The following is a 15,585-nucleotide window of genomic DNA, read 5'->3' as shown; positions in this document are numbered from 1 at the left end:
GTGTCATGATTTCAACTAGTGATTATAAACCTGTGCTTCAGTGATGTCGTCGTAATGTTATAGTAGAACTACACTAGTCAGGAATGATTTCAACGAAGTTCACCAAACACACTCTTCCAACACAGACAGAATCAAATCCTGAAGCCCAAGCCTATCATCATCTAACTTGTCATAAGTACAATGACTTTACGTGATTCTTGCCAAAAGTAGAGCTTTGTCGTTTTGAATATGGTTCTAGTGTTGGAACATTTCAAGAAACCAAGGGGACACAAAGATTCAGAGGGTAGTTGAATTGAGGGTCTGTTTTGGGAGCATATGTTTAAAGATTTACTTCTCTGTTTTATGGTTCTGTTTTCAAGTTTCCTTTTCTAAGCTCTTACAAACAAGTGTAGAATCAAGAAAGTGAGTTAGTGAGAGTAATTTGCAAAGAACATCAACTTTATTATCTATATAAACATCACATTTATTAATCTTTATTTCAATAGTACATACATGCATGCATGATTAATAATGATTGGATTTAGCCAGCAACACAAGTACTCAATCCAACAGATTCCACTTTATTTAGAGATATGATGATAAGAGCATATATATGAACAAGGATCAAGAATAAGAGGAGACAAGGGACATGAACTCTTGATCTGATTCCAAAGCTTCCATAAACTCCGGAGGAAGACAAACTTCCAAATCCATGCTTCCTCCTCCTTCTCTTCCCGGATAAGCTGTTACCTTCCCATCAAACTTACAGCCATAACCGGTTCTAACCGCAACCGCTTTCCCCATCCCAAACTCGCATCCGTACATGTTAAACCTTGGAGAGCCTCCCACGTGAACTAAGTTGGGACTGAAAAGTCCACCAAATTTCAGAAATGACTTCAACCATCAATCAATTTCTGATGAGACCTTTTCGTCAGTGTGTTCTGTTACAGCTTGATGCAGTTTCAAAGCAGCCCATCCAAACTCATTTTCCAATAGACTACCAGTTTTCATAGTCGCTTGCACAGGTGAGATGTAAAGCCCAAAGTGACCCATTGGCAATGGTGGATTCATTCTTGACCTATTGCCAGCAGCAAGCCTGCAAGTAGTTTCTTGATCATTCCCTAGTTTTCTTGCTCTTGTAATGCTTCTCCATATGAATGCGGTTACCGACTGAAAAGAAGAGATGTTTGTCGTTCCGCAATCTTGATTCGCCTTTGATTTCAGAAACATCAGTATTTCTGATGAGAAATGGAATATTCTCTCCTTCACAACCGGAGTCTCGGAAAGACTTGTGGACTCATCAGGTGCAACCAAGGGAAGGCTACAAATAGGACCGGACACTTCACGAAAGATTGGAGGATTCTTGAGACAGAGCAATTTGTTGTTGTTGTTATTGTCAATGGTCTCTTCTTGTGAACCCATGAAGATCTCAGACAAAGAGTTGAAGAACTGCCAGAAGGAACTTCCATCTCCAGTCGAATGATTCATTGATATTCCTATGAACACTCTGAGAGTTTACAACATCAAGCCCAAGACAAAAGTCCAAGTCCAAGAAGCCCACTAGGAAGCCCACTCCCAAAACAGAGTCCGACAGTTCAACAACTCTGTCCTTCTCTGCAACAATGCGACAAAGGGAAACAGCAGAGACAGATGACTACGAAGGTGACAAAGACATTACCTGCACAAGATGGTGACATTGTACTATCGAGCCGTTATGATTCTCTTCTGTCATTAGAGGAGGCGTAGATGTTCACCACTTGTCATGAGATTAGGTGTGTGGTAAAAGAACCTAGAATGTTCCTCAAAGTTGTATAAATAAGAACTCACTCTGTAATTGTATGTCAGGGAAAAGAATACAAAAAAAGTTCAGTCTTCAAAACCAGTTTTTGTTTATTCTCATGGTATCAGAGCTTTCCTTAAAACCCTAACAGGTTGCTGTCATGGCAGAAAGACTCGATCCTTATCCTTTTCCTTCTAATATTCATGTTGCGAGTTCTGTTACTATTAAACTGAGTGACACCAACTATCTCTTGTGGAAAACTCAGTTCGAATCTCTGCTTCGCTCCCAGAAGCTGCTCGGTTTCGTTAATGGTGAAATTCCCAGGCCTACAGCTACTCGAGTGACCACTGTCAACAATCAACAAGTCACCGACCCTAATCCAGCCTATGAAGCCTGGATCTGTACTGACGAACTCATCAAGTCATGGCTTTTTGGAACTCTCTCTGAAGAAGTTCTTGGTCTCGTCCATGCTTTGTCAACATCTCAAGAGGTATGGATGTCCCTTGCCTCCAGTTTTAATCGAAGCTCTGTGTCTAGAGAGTGTGAGTTGCTTCGTCGCCTTAATCTTTTGAACATGAAAGATAAGACCTTTTCTGTGTACTGTCGAGAGTTTCGTGCTGTCTGTGATAATCTGAGTGCGATAGGTAAGCACGTTAATGAGTCCATGAAGGTTGTTCTGTTTCTGAATGGACTAGCTAGGGAATATGACCCTATTGCTACTGTTATCCAGAGTTCTCTGTCTCGTTTACCTGCTCCTACATTTAATGATGTGGTTCTTGAGGTCTCTGGTTTCGACTCGAAATTGCAGTCGTATGAATCTGCTTCAGATGTCTCGCCAAACCTAGCTTTTCAAGCTCAAAGGGGTGGTTTCTCTGGCTATCGTGGTCGAGGATCGAACTCTCGTGGTCGAGGAGGTCGCAACTTCTCTACTCGTGGTCGTGGTTTCTCTCAACAGGTCAACAACTCTGGTTGGAATCAGTCTCAGTCTGGAGGTTCTAACAACAGTCGTCCTGTGTGTCAAATTTGTGGAAGAGTTGGTCATGTTGCTCTTAAGTGCTGGAACAGGTTTGATAACACTTATCAGAGTGATGATGTACCACAGGCTCTTGCTGCTCTTCAGGTCTCCGATAGTTGTGGACGAGAGAGGGTTACAGATTCCGGCTCCTCTACACATGTTACGTCTACACCAAATCAGTTGTCTGCAGTTACACCCTACAATGGCCCAGAGACTGTAATGGTTGGTGATGGGGCTCATCTTCCCATTACTCATGTTGGTTCCACGACACTCACCACGAATGCAGGTAGTTTACCACTCTTAGATGTACTTGTTTGTCCGTCTATGAAACACTCTTTACTGTCGGTCTCTAAACTTTGTGATGACTATCCCTGCGGTGTGTTTTTTGATGCTAATGCTGTGTATGTGATTGATCTGAGAACTCAGAAAGTGGTGACCAAAGGACCTCGTCGTAAGACTTTGTTTATGTTGGAGAACAAGGAGTTTGTGGCCCTCTTCTCAAATAGACAGTGTGCGGCTAGCGATATGGTGTGGCACCAACGTTTGGGACATGCAAACTTTCAAGTTCTTCAGCATTTAAGGAACAGCAAGGCGATAACAATTAATAAGAGCAGCACTTCTCCTGTTTGTGGACCTTGCCAAATGGGAAAGAGTAGTCAATTACCGTTTTTTAATTCTGAGTCTCATTCACAGGAATCCATTGATCGAATTCATTGTGATCTTTGGGGACCCTCTCCAGTTGTATCAGTTCAAGGCTTCAAATATTATGCAGTTTTTGTTGACAATTTCTCTCGCTACTCTTGGCTAATTCCTTTAAAGAGGAAGTCTGATTTCTATGATGTGTTTCTGGTCTTTCAAAAACAAGTTGAAACTCAGTTTGCCAAGAAAATAAAGGTTTTTCAGAGTGATGGAGGAGGAGAGTTTATGAGTACACGGTTCAGGAAGCATTTACAAGATCATGGTATTAAGCATCTACTGTCTTGTCCGTCTACTCCGCAACAAAACGGTATTGCAGAGCGAAAACACAGACATCTCACTGAATTGGGGCTATCAATGTTGTTTCAAAGTAAGACTCCACTTCGCTACTGGGTTGAGGCTTTTTATTCTGCAAATTTTATCAGTAATATGATTCCCTCCTCTACTCTAGCTCAGAAAAGTCCAGCAGAGGTATTGTATAACAGGTCACAAGACTATTCCTTTCTCAGGATATTTGGTTCTGCTTGTTATCCTTGCTTAAGACCTTACACACAACACAAATTTGAGCCACGGTCCCTTCAATGTGTCTTCCTTGGATATCATCCGCAGTATAAAGGTTATCGATGTCTTTATCCCCCGACCGGTCGAGTTTATATCTCTCGTCATGTGATATTTGATGAGCAATGTTTTCCCTTTGAGCATCAGTACAAGCATTTAGCTACACAACACAAAAGTGGTTTGCTTCAAGCGTGGCAACAGAGTGAGGATTCCTCTGCAATTCCTCATTTGCTTCCATCCATTCCTTCTGAGGTGGTTGAATATCCTGACACAACTCAGATGGAATCCGGCATAGGGTCTGATGTGTCGCAACAACAAGAGACTGCAGAAGTCGAGTCCGTTGTGTCGCAACAACTTGATCCTATCATTCACTCAGCTCCAAATACACCAGAGATTGAAGATGTTGTTGCCTCAGAGATTCCTGCTGTTGAGTCAGGAGGTCATTCGATGGCTACTCGGTCTAAGCATGGGATTCGGAAACCTAATCCTCGATATGCTTTGGTTGCAAGCACGACCATACCGTCGCTACCAAAGACAATAGCTGAGGCCTTGGCTCATCCGGGTTGGCGACAAGCTATGCTTGAGGAGCTCGATTCCATTTACAAGAACAACACTTGGATCTTGACTCCTGCGACTGCTGAGATGAATATCCTTGGATGCAGATGGGTGTTCACTGTCAAGTTAAACGCTGATGGTTCTCTAAACAAACTTAAAGCGAGATTGGTGGCCAAGGGATACGATCAAGAAGAGGGTGTGGACTTTACAGAGACATATAGTCCCGTGGTTCGAACGTCCACCAAGAACTGGAGCATTACTCAGTTAGATGTAAAAAATGCCTTTTTACATGGTGATTTACAGGAGGAAGTCTTCATGATTCAACCTCCAGGCTTTGAGGATGTTGCAAAGCCAAATCATGTGTGTTCTTTGAAGAAAGCCCTCTATGGACTGAAACAAGCTCCTAGAGCTTGGTTTGATAAGTTCAGTAACTTTCTCATTGAATATGGTTTTGTGTGCAGCAAAGCAGATCCCTCTCTCTTTGTTTATCATCATAATGGTGATACTATGGTTATCTTGTTGTATGTGGATGATATCTTGCTAACCGGTTCCAACTCTGCTCTTTTCAAGTCTCTCATTGCAGAGCTCAATACAAAATTCGCCATGAAGGACCTTGGAGATATTCACTATTTCTTAGGCATTCAAGCTCAGACATTCTCCAACGGCTTGTTTCTCAGTCAATCCAAGTATGCAGAGGAGATTCTGCATCATGCTAGTATGTCTAAATGCAATCCTGTCCATACACCACTGCCTCAACGACTGGATCAAGTGTTTCAGGATACGCGTCTCTTCTCTGAGCCAAGCTACTTTCGCAGTCTTGCAGGTAAGCTTCAATATCTGACAATCACGAGACCGGATATACAGTTTGCAGTCAATTTTATCTGCCAACGGATGCATGCTCCGACAGACTCAGACTTTCATCTCTTAAAGCGCATCTTGCGATATATAAGAGGGACTACAAAGATGGGCTTACATATGCATCGGAACAGTGACTTGTCGTTGGTATCTTACAGTGATGACTTACCATTGATTTCATACAGCGACAGTGACTATGCAGGGTGTCAAGACACACGACGGTCTACGACAGGTTTTTGCTCACTGCTTGGTTCAACTCTGATTTCCTGGTCTGCGAAACGCCAACCTACAGTCTCGAGATCATCAACCGAGGCCGAATACAGAGCACTTGCAGCCGCTGCATCGGAGTTAACTTGGATATCTTTTGTGCTTCGTGACTTGGGAATTGTTCAAACTCGGCCGGCAATTCTCCGTTGTGATAATCTCTCGGCTGTTTACCTCTCTGCTAATCCCGTTTTCCACAATCGATCCAAGCATATCGAAGTCGACTATCATTATGTTCGTGAGAGAGTCGCTCTTGGTCTTCTTGAAGTTCAACACGTTCCAGCTGCGTTACAACTTGCGGACATCTTTACGAAGTCTCTTCCTCGACAAGCTTTCCAACGACTTCGTTACAAACTGAATGTTGCGATGCCTCCCACCATCAGTTTGCGGGGGGATGAGAGTTTACAACATCAAGCCCAAGACAAAAGTCCAAGTCCAAGAAGCCCACTAGGAAGCCCACTCCCAAAACAGAGTCCGACAGTTCAACAACTCTGTCCTTCTCTGCAACAATGCGACAAAGGGAAACAGCAGAGACAGATGACTACGAAGGTGACAAAGACATTACCTGCACAAGATGGTGACATTGTACTATCGAGCCGTTATGATTCTCTTCTGTCATTAGAGGAGGCGTAGATGTTCACCACTTGTCATGAGATTAGGTGTGTGGTAAAAGAACCTAGAATGTTCCTCAAAGTTGTATAAATAAGAACTCACTCTGTAATTGTATGTCAAGGAAAAGAATACAAAAAAAGTTCAGTCTTCAAAACCAGTTTTTGTTTATTCTCACACTCCATCAACCAATTCTGTTACCTACACAACCCCCCAAAAAAAAGCAAGTTATAGGTTATATATATAACACTACAATACATTGGATATCACTACAAATATATTGACATAATCAAAATTTTATATGAGTTTGAGATGAATTAAGTGTACCTTGACTGACAAGAGACTCATGGTGTGACCATCGCTATTCAACGCTTTGTGATGATCAAAGAAAGATTGAACAGCCAAAGGAACATATTTGGATCCAACAATGTCTGATACACTTAGATCTGATTCAGCATGGATAAATCCAGCTCCAGGACTGTTATTACAATCCACAAACACTGAGTAATATCTTGGATTGTCAGTTTTCAAAGTCGAGAGGCGACCCGCGAGCAGAAAGAAATGGACTAGTGATGTGGCTAGCGAGTCTTTAAGCTTCTGCAGAAAAGTCTGCATGAAAACTTTTGCATCTTCAGATTTAGCAAATGATGGTTTGAGAAAGAGAAGACCCTTTTGGCTGTAGTGCATAGAAAGCATCACATGCTCCAACGGTGATAAATGATATGGCTCTTTTGCTTTCTCGGTGATGGTTTTTGGTTTGACGAAGCATTTTGAGATTATCGTTACTTCCGATGAAGAAGAAACCATTTTTGCAAGAAATGTTTGAATCTCTGTTACTTACGTACTTCATTAAATATGCTTATTGGAAGGTAAAAGAAATCATTTAAGGTTTGTTTTTGTCTTTTTGGAAAAATTAAGGTTGTTTTACATGCATTAAAAACATGTGTGGAATACGACTGTTCCTTAATTATTATAATCGGACAACAATTAAATTTGTTTTACATGAACTAAAAACCTCGGCCAACCCCTTCATTATCATAATCGGATAACAATTAAATTTGTTTTACATGAAGAAAATACCTCGGCCAACCCCTTCCTTATCATAATCGGATAACAATTAAATTTGTTTTACATGAAGAAAAAACCTCGGCCACTTATTTATCATAATCGATCGGATAACAATTATATTACCCCTTCACATTTTATTACATTTTACATTAGTCTTAAACCATCATAAACCGATCAGAATAAAGCAGGAAAAAACAATTCATACTTGCATACAACATACTCACCATCTTCTTCTCTCATAACTCCCCATGTGGCAATGCATGTTCCATTTTCTTCTTATTCAACCAGTTGCATCGATTAAATCAGTTTAATCCATATGTGTTTTCTAAAAAATTCAACAGTTTCATTGAATCCATTAAACAGTTGAAAGTTGTATTCAGCACTCTCATTATACATGGTCTAAGACTAATGTACAAGATCACATTTTATTAACTTTTAATACTCCCTCTGTCACATTTTATAACATGACGTTTATGGTTTTTTCACACAGATTAAGAAAACAACTAATCTATTTTATCCATTCTTTGATATATTTTCTAACTTTTTAAGAGAATTTGTTAAAAATACCCTTTTTGATATACCCTTTTTCAAAAATACTCCTTTTTTGGTCATTTTTATTTTTACCCTCTTTTAATTTTTAATGACCACTTTACCCTTAGATGAAAAATATTTTAATCAATAAAAAGAAAAACAAAATTTTCCCGTCAAAAAAATTTTCGACATATTTTTTTGTCAAAAAAATTTTCCCGCCAAAAAAAATTTACAAGGTTTTTAAAAAGTTTTATAAGGCCTTATAAAAGCCTTATAAACACCTTGTAAAAGTTTTTACAAGATTTTTTAAAGAGTTTTAAAAGGTTTTTTAAACAGCTTGTAAACACTTTTACAAGGTTTTTAAAAGGTTTTTAAAAGGTTTTTAAAAGCATTTACAAAGTTTTTAAACACATTGTAAACGCTTTTAAAAGCGTTTACAATGTTTTTATAAGGTATAAATTTCAATATTTTTGGCGGGAAAAATTTTCGATTTTGGCGGGAAAAAATAAAATTTGGCGGGGAATTCTTTTATTTTTGGCGTTAAAATATTTTTCGATTTTGATGACTGTACATTCTTGCTTTCTCTCAAAAAGGGTAATTTGGTTATTTTGTATATAAAAAGGGGTAGTTTTAAAAATAGTCAACATGAAGAGGTATTTTTAAAAAGGGATATGGAAAAAGGGACATTTTTGGGGAAGTGTCTTTAGTCAAGTGGTTACAGCACCACTTCTGCGACCGATCCCACTGGAGTTCGACTCCACTAAGTTGCGTTACCCGCGTTGTAGAGATTGGCTATGAATCGGGCCTTGTCGATTCAATGATGACAAAAAAAAAGACATTTTTGAGAATGCCCCATTTTTTAATTAGTCAAGATATTAAAATAGTTGGGATAAAATTAAAATAGTTGAGATAAAATTGATATTTTTACCAAACATATGGATTAAAAAATCTAAGATAACATCTATTGTACAACAAAAACATTTACTCTAGAATGACAACTTAAAAAATTCGGAAAAAGTAATGTTTAAAAAACCATAAATATTTATATATTATTAAATATTTATTCAAAATTTTAACCAATAGCAAAAAGACCGGAAAATACAAATACTCATAACATATTAAATAAAAACAAATGATGCATAAAAATCTGAAAAAAAAAATTTATAAAATAGAACAAAAAAATAAAAGCTAAAAAGTCTTATAATTTGAAACAGATGGTGTAAAATAACACATGCCTTATGATTTCAACTATAGTAAGATATTACAATCATCATCAATTGAATAACACATTGTCACATAATAATAACTGCAGTTAACCAGCAACACAAATACTTAATCCAACAAATCCAATTTATCTAGAGATCTTATGATGATAAGAGCATATATTAATCATACAAGATCAAGAAGAAGAAGAAGACACAAGGGACCTGAACTCTTGATCTGATTCCAAAGCTTCCATACACTCTGGAGCAACACATACTTCCAAATCTACACTTCCTCCTCCTTCTCTTCCCGGATTAGCTGATACCTTCCCATCAAACTTACCGCCATAACCGCTTCTAGCCGCAACCGCTTTTCCCATCCCAAACTCGCATTCATACATCTTAAACCGCGGTGAGCTTCCAATGTGAACAACCATCGATCCCAAAAGTGTTTCCAAATGGAAAACAAAAGATGATCAACCATTCCTCGATTGTTGCCGAGATCTTCTCACTAGTGTTTCCGATCACAGCTTGATGCATTTTCAAAGCGGCCCATCCAAAATCATTTTCTAGTAGTTCACCTGATGACACGGTCATCGACCTTATAGAAGAAATGCAATTACCAAAAGAGCTCAAAGACAATGGTGGATCCAGTTTCGCTCTATTGTTAGCAGCGAAACTGCAACGAGTTTCTTGTTCCTTAGGTAACTTTCTTGCTCTCGTAATGCATCTCCATGTGAACGCGGTTAACGCTTGAAAAGAAGAGATCGTTGTTGTTCTGCATTCTTGATTAGCCTTTGATTTCAATGATTGTATTGTTTCTGATGAGAAATGGAATATTCTCTCCTTCAAGACCGGAGATTCAAATCGGCTTATAAATTCATCAGAGTGAGTGAAAGGAAGGCTGTGCACAGGACCGTACCCTGTAGGGAACCAACGTGCAAGAACCGGAGGATTCTTGAGAAGCAAGTTATCGGTTTCTTGTGCATTAAAAATATCCGACAAAGAGTTGAAAAAATGCCATAACGAACTTCCATCTCCCATCACGTGACTCATCGACAATCCTATGAACACTCCGTCTACCAATTCTGTTACCTGAAATGCTCCATGTCTTTAGTCTATTTCATATGGCATAACTTTAATTATATACTTTGATGTATCTCTAAATCAAAATGGCAACAAGTGAAGTTAATAACTAGCTTAAAATTTTTGGCTAAGTGAATTAAATGATTTTGAGATTTATTATATACATCAATGAATTAATGTACCTTGACTGACAAGAGACTCATGGTTGTGACCATCGTGGCTCACGGCTTTATGGTGGTCAAAGAAAGATTGAACAACCGAAGGAATATATTTGGACCCAACAATAATATCTCCGATTTGGCATGGATATATCCAGCCCCGGGACTGTTATTACAATCCACAAACACAGAGTAGGATCTCGGATCATCGGTTTTCAAAGTCGAGAGGCGACCCGCGAGGGCATAAAAATGGACAAGTGTTGCGGCTAGAGAGTCTTTAAGCTTTTGTAGCCAAGTCTCGATGAAATCATTTGGTTCGATTTCATCATCAGATTCAGATAATATCGATGATGGTTTGAGAAAGAGAAGACCATTTTGGAGGTAATGCACAGAGAGCATCACAAGATCCAACGGTGACAAATGGTATGGCTCTTTCCATTTTTCAGGGAGGGTTTTGGGTTTCACAAAGCATTGTGACACAATTCTAACGTCCGATGAAGCAGAATCCATTTGAAGAAGAAAGAGATTGTCTCTACTCTACTTCATAATTTTTTCTGTTTCTTGATTTTATTTGTTATTCTTCATCAATTGAGGTTATTATATAATTTTGGAGGATTTGTTGTAATTTATAGAGTTTAGAAAAAAAAATAACTAGCATGTTTATTATTTAAGGGTAATCATCCAAAAGGATATGCATGCATTTGATTTAGAAGCATCTGTATCATGTATAAAAATTTTCATTTGAAATAGAAATGTGTACCTTTATTACCATCAATAGATACAATTACCAATAAAATTACATCTTTCCCTTTTTCTTATACTTTTTTGTTTTCCCAATAACTTCATGAACAAGCAGAAGCATCAAAATTAGGCAACACAATGAACGCCATCGACAATGGCAAGACGTTAACAGGAGAGTTTACACCACGGATGACCGGTTCAAGGCTCGGGATATCTCCTGTTGCAGTCGGTTTTAACGGTTTACCATTCAAGATCATTGTTTTGCTCCTCAAGTCACGGTTTTCAGGTGTCAGATGATACTCTTCTCTGTTTAGATATCCATCAGAAGCTTTGCTTCCAATCCAAGAAAATGGTTTTTTCAAAGTATCCAACAATGACTTCTTCTTCTTCTTCGGTTCCACATTCGTAACCAACTTTATGCCATTGCTGACACTAACCGTAAATCCAGATTGATTGCTTAGATTTATCAGAAGCAACGTCACACCAGCCTAAAACCAAGGAAAAAAACAAAGCATTTGAAGCAAACTGTAATGAAAAATGACATTTGGAAACCGAGATTTTAAAGATGAGATGAGTAAACTCACTCTTCCTTTTGAACAATGTGCGTAAACCCGTAGCTGTGGCGGTCCATCTGTGTGAACCGCGAGAACACCTTTTCCCATTAACCGATGCCAAAGCAGAGCGCTGTTCCGATCAAATCAGATAAAACTTCAAGATCAATCAACTATAAGGTCCATAAGCTAAAACTCAAGAGTCCAGATTTGGTTAGGGACGACTCTTACCTATAGTAATCAGGATTTGGAACAAACGTGTTCTTTTCGAGCAAGCCGTAAAACCCACCAACCAGAGTCTGTCTGCAGTAAACTTTAGTGTTGTGTCTCGACGACATTCCAAGCTGATCTAGATACCTTAAGAAAGATTTAGAACCAAAGAGGCTTCTTTTTAGTTCGTTCTTTTGGTAATAGAAAAGCCAAGGGGAAAATTCAAGAATCGGTTCTTCTACCAGAAGCTATCAATGAATGTATCTGAAACATGACGGCCACCACTATTGTAAGCTCCACCAGATTCTCCAACCCAAGGAGAAGCCCACGGTCCATGTTCTTGAATCGTCTGGTTCACATCCTTAAATGTTTCAGATACCTTGCTTAAGAAACTCGGATCCAATATCTTCTTCACCAGTGCAGGATCATTTCCTGAAACACTCAAACAGAGAAGACAGAGAATTCCTCAGAAAATGATCTACACATAGTCACATACATATGTAGAAGCAATGGTTTTGATTCGATTTCATTAGATCTTTTACCAAACCATACCTGAACCAAGATTGTACATATGATGAGTCACAACGTCAACAATACCGGGACCAGAGATCTGAAGTAGTTTGGAGTACCATGGTCGTTCATAGAATCCTCCAGGAGCGACAAGTTTAGGCTTGGCTAACCTAGAATCTTTATAAACTTTGTTGATTACATCTCTAAGTACAATCAAGTCTTTCCCGTAAAGCTCTGCGCTCACACTCGCACCAACCCCGGTTCCACTTAGCTCGTTTCCTAAACCGAGTACAAGGAAAGCTAAGAAAAGAAAAACACCGAGTACAAAAAGGCGACACTTTCAAAAGTTTGATTATTACCAAACTCCCAAAAATCAATAGCGTAACCCTTTGAGACTGTGTAGTTAATGAAATCTTGAGTGTTTACGTGATCCCACGCCCCACCCCACGCCTTCCCGCGGAGTTTGTGTCTCCCACTCAAAGCGTTTAAACCAAAAGTAATTACAGCTCTGCGCAACAACAAACAGCTAGTTCAAGAGATTCTTCTAAAGGGGTAAATGTGAAGCTTGATGAGAATAAACTGAAAGTAAAGGCTTACCCCGTTGCGGTTAGGAAACTGTGGAGCTCGTCCCATCGTTTCATATGCAAGCATCCTTTAGAGAATCCGAACAAACCGCTGTTCATTTTTCTGAACGGACGGCAAGGAGTTTTGAGATTTCCTACGTCATAAGTCACTTGATCTTGCAGTGAACCGCCAATTCTTATCCTCAACGGCTTGAAAGCTAAACAAATACCCAAATCCCTAAAAGTTTCAGAATTCAACAACACACAAGCAGTATAATGAACACTTTTGGTCTGTAAGGTGCAAACCTTGAATAGCTTTAGAAAGAAGGGGTCGGGTCAAGTCCTGTAAAACATTCGAAAAATTTTCAATTGCAATCGCAGACAAGACATTATGAAGAGACTAATCAGTAAAGACCAAAAGGTGAATCCTTTTCTCTAAATTTTTGCTATTACCATATTGATAACTGAAGAGTATCCCCAAGGACATTGTTGATAGTTGCACTTGTCATGTGGCCACCAGTCCAACGTCGCACAGACAAAGTTCTCGTCAGTCTCAGAGACTCGACGAGCTCCTTCAATAACAATCGATACACGCTTCATCTCTTGAGCCATTGTTGTCTCTGGAGCTACAAGAAGACAACTCAAGATGACAAAGAAAAAAACTCTGAAGCCCATTGCTTTGCTTTTGAGCTTCACCATCCCAAAAGCTCTCTCTCAACTTTTTTTGTTTCTAGCTTTCCTGTAACCAACAAAAAAATAAATCTGAAACTTTTCTAAACACAAATCAAGAAGAAGAAAAAAGTCCTAAAATATTATAAAAAGCAGAACTCAACCACTCTGCAATTGGTTGAGGCTTGCATGTGGTTAAATCAAAAATCTATATACATAGAGAAAGGAATAAACTATACTCTGTAACCAGAGAGTTATGTGTAAAATTACTAATTAGCCCATTCGAGAAGAAAGAAAAGAAAAAAAAAATCAACTTTTTTGCTGACACCATGGAAAAAGCCTAACCTCTGAGATTACCAGAACAAGGAAGTTGATACACAGAGAATGGCTTAGTGCGGAAAGAGTAATATACTAGGGTTTATGATTATAATGCTGCAATTAGCACATCCCCCTTAATTAAATGTAATTAAATTAATCAAGATACTGTTTTTTTTTTACATCAAGTATTGGGTTTAATGAGTCCGACCATGATAATCACAAAGTGAAGTTAAATAATGCGAAGAAAAAACTAAAAATTTGACAGGAGTCAAAGAAGATGACGATGGCAACCTATTCAAATTCTCAAGTAATTATAATTAAACAGTTCTTAATTAATATTATATCGCAGATCGAACTCGAAACCCCTGGGAATGTGAAGAAACTAAAACTTTCGATTGAGATAGAAGAAGCAAAGAACTGACCTTAGGATCCAGCTTCAATGGAGATAATCCCGACTCTAAAGCAAAAGGGTAGCTGTAAAAATCTGGACTTTTTCTTTTTTTGATATAAAGTATAGATTTTGATTATTGTGGATTGTGTTCTTGAGTTGAAGAGCCTTTGTCTTAATCAAAATCTGACGGTAGTGTATAAGATGTGTGATTTATTAGGTGACCCTTTTGGAAATTTGTCGGCTTTCTCTAATTGCTCTGATTTCTTTCCAAAAATTTTGTATATTGTAAATTTTTTATTGTTTGGTAATATTTATGGAGGAGTTGGTGCAACTTGTTGAATCAGAAACCTTCTCTTTGAGACATGATGAGCTTTCTACCACTTTTTTTAATTCTCTCTCGTTAAATTGATTTTGTTTTAACAGAATACAAAAACAAAAACAGTTTAAGCATCTCTTTGAAAACAAGTAAGATCGAATTTGGTGGACAAAATAATAATAATTGATTTAGTTGCTATTCTTTTGCCTTTTTTAGCTTTTACTTTTCCCCCTTTTTTTTTCCTTACTACTGTAGTGATTTTTTTCTTTAAGTATCTTAGTATTATATAAAGTTAAGATTTATTACCTTATCAGTTATCACTTAACTGAATAAATAATAAATTATTTGGTTAATTATAATCAATTTACTATGATATGTTGTATGTTATCTAAAAAAATGATAAATATGTTACCAATATAACTATGATACTATAAATAAAGAATCTACAAAACAAGTCATTTTCAAAGTGTTTACATGTTGTTTCGTTTTCATCTCATATGACTTTTCAAATAAATTCAAAAATCTACAAAAGAGAGTCACTTTCAACTATTTCTACCTTTTTAAAATATTGCCAAGCACAAGTTGCATAAACCAATAAATATCCAGGGAACATTACTAAACAAGATTAGATCTTAAAAGGAATATTATCTTATTTGCTTCTACTAAAAATGGTAAATCCAGATTATAAAATAACACAATTAGAGAAATAAGTAGTAAATAATATTGGTGTCAGAAAGAAAGAAAGAGAACAATCTTTGGTAAAGGAAACAACTGTGGAAGGTGGTTCGAGTCGGTGCATCTGTCAGCTCTTAAGACATTTTCTGAGTCAGTATTTTGCCATGTGTCATGCTTATCTCAGAAGCAACCCAGCCTGTAACAGATCTATCACTTTCTCCCTTTTCTCTCTTATTATATACTTGTATTACTATCATATTATATCTAAATTAAATCAAATTAAGA

The 15,585-nt window shown here is 37.9% G+C and overlaps 3 protein-coding genes and 1 pseudogene across 4 annotated transcripts; all 4 read right to left on the bottom strand.

Annotated features, from left to right (window-relative positions):
• Window positions 1–420: 420 nt before the first annotated feature.
• On the bottom strand, window positions 421–1,467 carry LOC104768991 (uncharacterized). Its single transcript, XM_019241760.2, has one exon. The coding sequence runs from the start codon at window positions 1,465–1,467 to the stop codon at window positions 883–885; it is 585 nt and encodes a 194-aa protein (XP_019097305.2). The 3' UTR covers window positions 421–882.
• On the bottom strand, window positions 421–7,217 carry LOC104772157 (putative acetyltransferase At3g50280). 2 transcript variants are annotated; one of them, XM_010496801.3, is made up of 2 exons: window positions 6,639–7,217; window positions 421–6,512 (listed from the first exon to the last, which is right to left on the bottom strand). In XM_010496801.3, the coding sequence occupies exons 1-2, from the start codon at window positions 7,116–7,118 to the stop codon at window positions 6,486–6,488; spliced, it is 507 nt and encodes a 168-aa protein (XP_010495103.2). In that variant the 5' UTR covers window positions 7,119–7,217; the 3' UTR covers window positions 421–6,485. The 2 variants fall into 2 exon arrangements, with proteins under 2 accessions (XP_010495103.2, XP_087359511.1); XM_087503385.1 differs by having other exon boundaries at window positions 421–6,417.
• Window positions 7,218–9,309: 2,092 nt separating this feature from the next.
• LOC104772156 (putative acetyltransferase At3g50280) lies at window positions 9,310–10,866 on the bottom strand (annotated as a pseudogene).
• Window positions 10,867–11,096: 230 nt separating this feature from the next.
• Window positions 11,097–14,772, bottom strand: LOC104768989 (heparanase-like protein 1). The gene is made up of 10 exons (XM_010493098.3): window positions 14,341–14,772; window positions 13,385–13,670; window positions 13,238–13,274; window positions 12,966–13,149; window positions 12,728–12,876; window positions 12,411–12,647; window positions 12,101–12,290; window positions 11,880–12,005; window positions 11,682–11,781; window positions 11,097–11,585 (listed from the first exon to the last, which is right to left on the bottom strand). Exons 2-10 carry the CDS (start codon window positions 13,628–13,630, stop codon window positions 11,199–11,201), a joined length of 1,656 nt encoding a protein of 551 aa, XP_010491400.2. The 5' UTR covers window positions 13,631–13,670; window positions 14,341–14,772; the 3' UTR covers window positions 11,097–11,198.
• Between the last annotated feature and the right edge of the window lie 813 nt (window positions 14,773–15,585).

The sequence above is a fragment of the Camelina sativa genome, chromosome 20, assembly GCF_030686135.1.
Source record: "Camelina sativa cultivar CO46 ecotype springtype chromosome 20, ASM3068613v1".
Lineage (NCBI taxonomy): Eukaryota > Viridiplantae > Streptophyta > Magnoliopsida > Brassicales > Brassicaceae > Camelina > Camelina sativa.
The sequence above is the reverse complement of the archived record's forward strand: the minus strand, read 5'-3'. Positions and strand labels throughout refer to the sequence as shown.